Below are 8352 nucleotides of genomic sequence, written 5' to 3' on the forward strand. Positions count from 1 at the left end.
TTATTAAACGTGCAGGGCAACCACCCAGTAGAGCATTACAATAATCTAGCCTTAAAAACATGAACGCATAAACTTTTCCTCATTTGTCATTGAAAGCATATGTTGTAATATATTTTTAATTGACCTCAAAATTATCTCTCGTTTTTGCCAGTCTCTTAAAAATTGAATGTACACATATTTGTATTACATGTGCTGAGGTAAAGGCCATTTACTTTTGACACATAAAATAAAAATGAATTCCACTGAAATATTTGAATTTGACATTGAAGTTTGAGGTTTGTACAAACTGGTGCAAGTCATGTTTGTCTACATTGAGCAGTTTAGAGTTGTGATAGTTTACATTTGACAACGATTTAAACAATCTAGCAGTTTCTATAGTATATATCCCTTTATGTGAGTGAACCGTGCATCTATGCAGATAAAACTATACTTGAAGTTAGAGGTTTGGGTTAATTTGTTATGTGGCGATATGAAAAAAAGCTTATTTTTTTGCATTTATTTTTGGCCGTATGAGAGATCTGATATTCTATTTGTTGTATTTCTGTTTTGCATAAAACTGAAGAATGTTCTGTACATCCTGTACTGTATTCTAAAATGATCTGACATTAATTTTTGAATGGATTTTATTGAAAAGAGCTTAGGCTCATAATGTAACCAAAAGTTTTAAGATGTACAAATATGCTTTTAAGTTTTACTTGCCTCGTGGGTTTACATTATCTTAGCAATTGAATCTCTGGAAAGCCATTCTTTGTAATCTTCATTGGTGAGGCAAATATCTTGAAACTTGCATCTTCCAGGCTTCATGTTTCAGCCTATTTTTGCAATGTCACCTCACGCGGGAAACATACGAGTAAACGCGCGTAACTAATGTAAATCAAGCAAGCTAGTATACATAAGCCAAGACACAAGGTGTTGGCGAAATAACACATTAGCAGACCGGAGGGAACAATATGCGTTTTTCCCAGAATTCTAGCATAAAATAAATTCAAACAATTTCAAGGCCCTGTATCTATGTTTATTTTCCAAAACTTTCCAGGGCCTTGCATTATTTTTTAACAAACTTTCAATGATTTCATTTCAAGGACCAGAAGGAATCCTGCCAACCCAATGCTTCATTCAGTTGTTTCCAAGACTAACCGCCAACATTTACTGATAATAAAGGATTGGTAAAAATGTTTTTATTCTTAAAGGATTAGTTCACCTCAAAATAAAAATTTCCTGATAATTATCACCCCAACGGCATCCAAGAAGTTCATGTCTTTCTTTCTTCAGAGGAAAAGAAATTAAGTTTTTTGCTAACCAGGCCATCAATGCAACAACACTAATGATCTTGTACGCGATAAAAGCTCTTTTCCAGGATGATGTGTGGCTCTTAAAAGAGCCTTTGTGTGTGAGCGCCTCCTCGGACTCTACTTGGAGCTGGTGTACTTGGTGACGGCCTTGGTGCCCTCAGACACGGCGTGTTTGGCCAGCTCTCCGGGCAGCAACAGACGCACGGCGGTCTGGATCTCTCTCGACGTGATGGTGGAGCGCTTGTTGTAGTGAGCGAGACGAGACGCCTCACCGGCGATGCGCTCGAAGATGTCGTTGACGAAAGAGTTCATGATGCCCATCGCCTTGGAGGATATGCCGGTGTCAGGGTGAACCTGCTTCAGCACTTTGTAGACATAGATGGCGTAGCTCTCCTTCCTGGACTTTCTGCGCTTCTTCCCTCCCTTCGCGGCGGTCTTGGTGACGGCCTTCTTGGAGCCTTTCTTCGGCGCGGGCTTGGCTGGTTCAGGCATGATGATGAATGATAGTTAAACTGACGAGTCAGTGTGAACTCAGGAGCGACACAGAGGCTTTTATACACTGACCTATGCTAATTTACAAAGAGAGACTCAAACCATCTGATTGCCTATTCTCATTGGCCAAACCCATAAACTCGTGTTTCATTCGACAACTCAAAGCATCACGAGGGGAACGAGGGCCAATCACAGACGCTTAAATAATAGCCCCGCCCACCACCCATGTTTGAATAACAGTTTCCTTTGTTTCATTTCGCGCACTTTTTTTAAATAGATTTGAGTGATATTTTGAGAAAAATAAACGGTTCTATTCATGTATTTTGCACAATCGTTTAATTAAACCCCCTAATAATGACATTGGAGTAGTTTTGGAGAAAAAATAACAGCCAGTCTCCCTTTATAAACATTCTCCTCAGAACTCTGTTGATTTATTACATTTAAACTACAGGAGTAGCAATATTTTATTGAAAAACAAACAATTTTCACTTCGGCTTACTTTAGTACTATTTCTGATCTAATAGTCTTTTTTGTTTATTGTGTAAAACATTTTAGCATCCATCAATTGATAAACTGAGAAAATCATTAATTAATAAGTTCGGCATCATCTGTTGAGAGGAGAGAAGATATGCAGATTTTATTTCATAACTTTATGCATGAGCTCATTAACAGTCTTTAATAACTAACTGTATGACTGGCATTGCTAGAACATGGACTCTTTCTGCGCGTGAGTGTGTGGCTCTTAAAAGAGCCGTTGGGTTCGTCAGTTTCTCCGGTTTCAGGCGTTTATCCCCCGAAGCCGTACAAGGTGCGTCCCTGTCGCTTCAGCGCGTACACGACATCCATGGCGGTGACGGTCTTCCTCTTGGCGTGCTCGGTGTAGGTGACGGCATCGCGGATCACGTTCTCCAGAAACACCTTCAACACCCCGCGGGTCTCCTCGTAGATCAGCCCGGAGATGCGCTTGACGCCGCCGCGGCGAGCCAGACGCCGAATGGCAGGTTTGGTGATTCCCTGGATGTTATCGCGCAGAACTTTACGGTGACGCTTCGCGCCTCCTTTTCCGAGCCCTTTCCCGCCTTTGCCTCGTCCAGACATGATGCGCTACAGAGTTGATGTGCTGCTCAAAAGAAGACGAAATCGAAGAACAGGCTGTGAGTGTTGAAGGGAGGCGTTTTATATTCGCTTACAGGACCTGAGAGAAACCAGCGTCACGTCATAGCGCGCACCCCACCCCCCCTTCAAAATATAGAGCGTGAAACATTTACTCGCCACCCATTTCTTTGTTATATTAAATATTAATAATGTTTCAATCATGTAATTTACAGTAATACTGGTTGATAATGAACAGTGATGTTCAACAAGCACAGCAAAGTAAACAAAGAGGGACAGGACATCATATCACAATATCGATTATTTTAAAATTATGAATAGTGGCATCAGTTATATTATTCTGTTTATGCCTGTGCGTGTGAGAGTGTGTGTCCTGGTAAACCCTACAGTATGGGGCGAAATGCTCCCACAAAGATTGGCAATAAATAATACCCGATCTGAAGGAGCTTTTCTGATCTGAACTGATTGCAAATCGCACTGAGCCTCATTTCTTTAAATACTCAGACCAAGACAAAACATCCCCCAATGCAGTGGCGGCCTTATGCATCTGGGGGTCCATTTCAATAACTAATATGGGGCCCCACCCATTTAAAACATAAATAATAAATAAATAAATAAATAAATAATAGAGCAGAAAAAGCAAGTATTCTTGTTGGTTTGCATCAATGGTATATTATTTTATTACGTAGACTTTCAGCTTCATGAACAGGCTGCTCAACATAGAAATCATCCAACCTTATTTGATTAAACCTATATACAATTATACAGCGTTTTACGTTGGAATAAGCCTCGCCCTTTCACAGGCGCCATTTTCTCTGCCTAATTGATTAGCGCAGTATATTTTCCGCTTTCTGGGCTGACATAAAATAAACAGCTCAAACATCCCCTCAACTTAAATTATCAACAAAAGCAAAGAAGAAAACGTGTCTGACTGACACTGAACCGAACCTATCATAAATACCAAAGAAAGAGGTAACTTTTGGTAGACTGAATAAAGCTTTTCTTTTGTTGTCCGGTATCTTTCGTTTTTCAGCACCACTGGCATATATTTCATTTTCATCTTAAAATTATTTTCCTGCTTAAAATAACATTTTAACTTAACATCAAAAAAGGCAGAGGTATAAACAAATAAACTACTGGTATTATACTTAAGATCACTTAAGCTGTTGGCGGGGTGGTAAATATCGCCATGGTAACCGCGAGTTCGACCAATCAGAGACGTCAGTGTTATGCTTAGGATTGTGGGTAGTGTAGTATTTCTCCAGAAGATCGCAAATAAAACACGTTTTTCTTAAAACAAGGTTGATTTCAGGGACCAGACCTGCCCAGTGGCGATCTCGGGACCAGACCTGCCCTGTGGCGATCTCGGGACCAGACCTGCGCAGTAGCGATCTCGGGACCAGACCTGCGCAGTAGGGATCTCGGGACCAGACCTGCGCAGTAGAGATCTCGGGACCAGACCTGCGCAGTAGAGATCTCGGGACCAGACCTGCGCAGTAGAGATCTCGGGACCAGACCTGCGCAGTGGCGATCTCGGGACCAGACCTGCGCAGTAGAGATCTCGGGACCAGACCTGCGCAGTAGGGATCTCGGGACCGGACCTGCACAGTAGGGATCTCGGGACCAGACCTGCGCAGTGGCGATCTCAGGACCAGACCTGCGCAGTGGCGATCTCGGGACCAGACCTGCGCAGTGGTGATCTCGGGACCAGACCTGCGCAGTGGCGATCTCGGGACCGGACCTGCGCAGTAGGGATCTCGGGACCGGACCTGCGCAGTAGGGATCTCGGGACCGGACCTGCGCAGTGGCGATCTCGGGACCAGACCAGCGCAGTGGCGATCTCAGGACCAGACCTGCGCAGTGGCGATCTCGGGACCAGACTTGCGCAGTAGCGATCTCGGGACCAGACCTGCGCAGTAGAGATCTTGGGACCAGACCTGCGCAGTGGCGATCTCGGGACCAGACCTGGGCAGTAGAGATCTTGGGGCCAGACCTGCGCAGTAGAGATCTTGGGACCAAACCTGCGCAGTAGAGAGCTTGGGACCAGACCTGCGCAGTAGCGATCTCGGGACCAGACCTGCGCAGTAGTGAGCAGGAAGTAAAGCGGCGAAATCAAGGCCCCGCCCTTGGTCGACTTAACCTGGAAAGGAATACAGGTTAAGTCGACTGAAGCAACCCCCTGATCAAAGCACAATAGCACGGCGGTTTACGCAATACTCCGGGAACCGAGGTTACATAAGTAACTGAGACGTTCCATTTCGAGAGGTCTCTCGTTTTGCGTAAGGCTAGCTTACGCTATGGGAACCCCCTTCAAAACGCTGTGCAGGTTTAACTTCGCTCCATACTGTAGCCCACGGTCGAGCCCGCGGGGTGGGGAGATCCATGTCGTCACACTCAGGGCAGCCGCCCTTAGCGAGCGTAGCTTCTGAGCGGTCCTGGCCCAGACAGGAAGCGCAGGGGACGTGACGGTCTATGCCGAAGAGAGGGCCTCTGCACGAGGCGCATTTTAGAAAGAGGCATTTGCAACAACGCCTCGGAAATTGCTCTTTTAGAAAAAGTGTAACGCAGTGGCGAACACACTAATGCATTAAAAGGATATAGCGCACCGGATGGCACAGCAGAACAGCGGGCTGACGTTGAAAAACCAGGAAGCCGGCTTCTTATCCAGAGATCAGCGATCAGAGATCAGAGATCAGTTGGTGAGTTCGCTGAAGGAGACAAAATCTGACTACCTTTGGCTGAATGGGCCAATATAAGGGCTTAGGCCACGCCCATTCTGGCGGGCTCTGACGCACCAGGGCACGAAGCAGCCTGATTGGTTCTCGCGTCTGAGCCGCCTCGCCATAGGTTCAAGCGCTAGTCGCTCATCTGTGTCTGCTGTGCAGCTGTACTGCGTTCCCATAGCATAAGCTAGCCTTACGCAATACGAGACCTCTCGAAAGGGAACTGGGGCTTTAAGAAGGGGGCATGGATCCCTGCTTTAATACTCAAAATGGTCTGGAGGGAAACACCTCCCTCAGCCCTAAGGCTCAAAAGGGCAGCTTGCCAAACCTTACTTAAAGACCACTGAAGTCTGGGGGAGGCAGCTCAAACCCTTTTTTTTATTTCTTTAAAAAGGGAGTAGGCTTGCTCTGTTACACGCCGAATACATCACTTGCCCAGCCTGGCACCGCCCTCACCGTCATTTAGATTTTTTATAGTAATAAAAATAATTTAGTTCAGTTAGAGAACAGACACTACAATTAAACACTGAGCGTGTGCTCAATTCAGCATGAGCCGAACGATAGCCAACACAGAACAGCAGCGGGAGTCAGATCTCGTTTATGAGCATGATGAATTACATGCTTATTCCTTTTGTTCATAAAAGTTGTTTAATAAAAGCAAATTTGTCATTGTACTGTTTTGTTCATTAAGAATAATAATGAACTATTAGTGTACAGTAGTCCACTGAAGGCGAGCTTGATAGAACCCACATCAAATCAAACCCCATACTTCCTTAACATTCCTGGTCTTGATGTTAATGATTTATTGGTGTATTTTATTCCAAAGGAATAAAGGAATGTCTTAGGCCCAGTTTTACAGACAGAGGTTAGATTAAAGGGTTAGTTCACCCCAAAATGAAAATTATCCCATAATTTACTCCCCAGCGGAGTAGCGTAAGCTTAGCCGAGAGTAGACGCCTCTCGCTGTTCAAACTAATGGGGCTGGACAACAAATTTAAACTCCTCTGACATTTCTCTTTAAAAATTCTCCATTTAGACTTTTAATTTGTGACCGGTGTTTTGTTTTGCTCCATCCTCTGCGCTTCCGTGTTCGTCAATACGTCAAGCATCGGGTCAGTGGTCACTCTTCCACCGCAACAAGACTCACATACGGCAGTGATTATAGTTTATAAAGTTATAAATATGGATTTTAAAAACGCATCATCTCACTACAGAAGGACTTTATCAGCCCCCCAGAGCTGTATGCCTTACTTTTATAATGGATGGATGTGCTTTTTAGGGCTTCAAAAAACAAGGTACCATTAAATTAAGACACTTAAGTCACTTTTTTAAACATGCCGCAGAAGAAAAAAAACATTACTGGTGTGCATCTTCTGTCAGAAGAGATGGAGACGACAGAAGAGATGGAGACGACAGAAGAGATGGAGACAACAGAAGAGATGGAGACAGAAGAGATGGAGACGACAGAAGAGATGGAGACAGAAGAGATGGAGACAGAAGAGATGGAGACGACAGAAGAGATGGAGACAGAAGAGATGGAGACAGAATAGATGAGACAAAAGAGATGGAGACGACAGAAGAGATGGAGACGACAGAAGAGATGGAGACGACAGAAGAGATGGAGACAACAGAAGAGATGGAGACAGAAGAGATGGAGACGACAGAAGAGATGGAGACAGAAGAGATGGAGACAGAAGAGATGGAGACGACAGAAGAGATGGAGACAGAAGAGATGGAGACAGAATAGATGAGACACAAGAGATGGAGACGACAGAAGAGATGGAGATGACAGAAGAGATGGAGATGACAGAAGAGATGGAGACGACAGAAGAGATGGAGATGACAGAAGAGATGGAGACAGAAGAGATGGACACAGAAGAAATGGACACAGAAGAGATGGAGACGACAGAAGAGATGGAGACAGAAGAGATGGAGACAGAAGAGATGGAGACGACAGAAGAGATGGAGACAGAAGAGATGGAGACGACAGAATAGATGGAGACGACAGAAGAGATGGAGACAGAAGAGATGGAGACAGAAGAGATGGAGACGACAGAAGAGATGGAGACAGAAGAGATGGAGACGACAGAAGAGATGGAGACGACAGAAGAGATGGAGATGACAGAAGAGATGAAGACAGAAGAGATGGAGACAGAAGAGATGGAGACGACAGAAGAGATGGAGACGACAGAAGAGATGGAGACAGAAGAGATGGAGACGACAGAAGAGATGGAGACAGAAGAGATGGAGACGACAGAAGAGATGGAGACGACAGAAGAGATTGAGACGACAGAAGAGATGGAGACGACAGAAGAGATGGAGACAGAAGAGATGGAGACAGAAGAGATGGAGACGACAGAAGAGATGGAGACGACAGAAGAGATGGAGACGACAGAAGAGATGGAGACGACAGAAGAGATGGAGACAGAAGAGATGGAGACGACAGAAGAGAGATGGAGACGACAGAAGAGAGATGGAGACGACAGAAGAGATGGAGACAGAAGAGATGGAGACGACAGAAGAGATGGAGACAGAAGAGATGGAGACAGAAGAGATGGAGACGACAGAAGAGAGATGGAGACGACAGAAGAGATGGAGACAGAAGAGATGGAGACGACAGAAGAGATGGAGACGACAGAAGAGATGGAGACAGAAGAGATGGAGACAGAAGAGATGGAGACGACAGAAGAGATGGAGACAGAAGAGATGGAGACGACAGAAGAGATGGAGAC

At 44.8% G+C, this 8352-nt stretch overlaps 2 protein-coding genes across 2 annotated transcripts; both read right to left on the reverse strand.

Moving 5' to 3' along the window:
* Positions 1-1368: 1368 nt before the first annotated feature.
* Positions 1369-1830, reverse strand: LOC143733159 (histone H2B-like). Its single transcript, XM_077224737.1, has one exon. The coding sequence runs from the start codon at positions 1782-1784 to the stop codon at positions 1410-1412; it is 375 nt and encodes a 124-aa protein (XP_077080852.1). The 5' UTR covers positions 1785-1830; the 3' UTR covers positions 1369-1409.
* A 688-nt stretch (positions 1831-2518) lies between these two features.
* Positions 2519-4778, reverse strand: LOC143733155 (histone H4). The gene has a single exon (XM_077224732.1). It carries the CDS (start codon positions 2880-2882, stop codon positions 2571-2573), a length of 312 nt encoding a protein of 103 aa, XP_077080847.1. The 5' UTR covers positions 2883-4778; the 3' UTR covers positions 2519-2570.
* Positions 4779-8352: the final 3574 nt, after the last annotated feature.

The sequence above is a fragment of the Siphateles boraxobius genome, unplaced genomic scaffold (genome assembly GCF_051911475.1).
Source record: "Siphateles boraxobius isolate OS27281-9 unplaced genomic scaffold, OSU_SipBor_1 91, whole genome shotgun sequence".
NCBI lineage: Eukaryota > Metazoa > Chordata > Actinopteri > Cypriniformes > Leuciscidae > Siphateles > Siphateles boraxobius.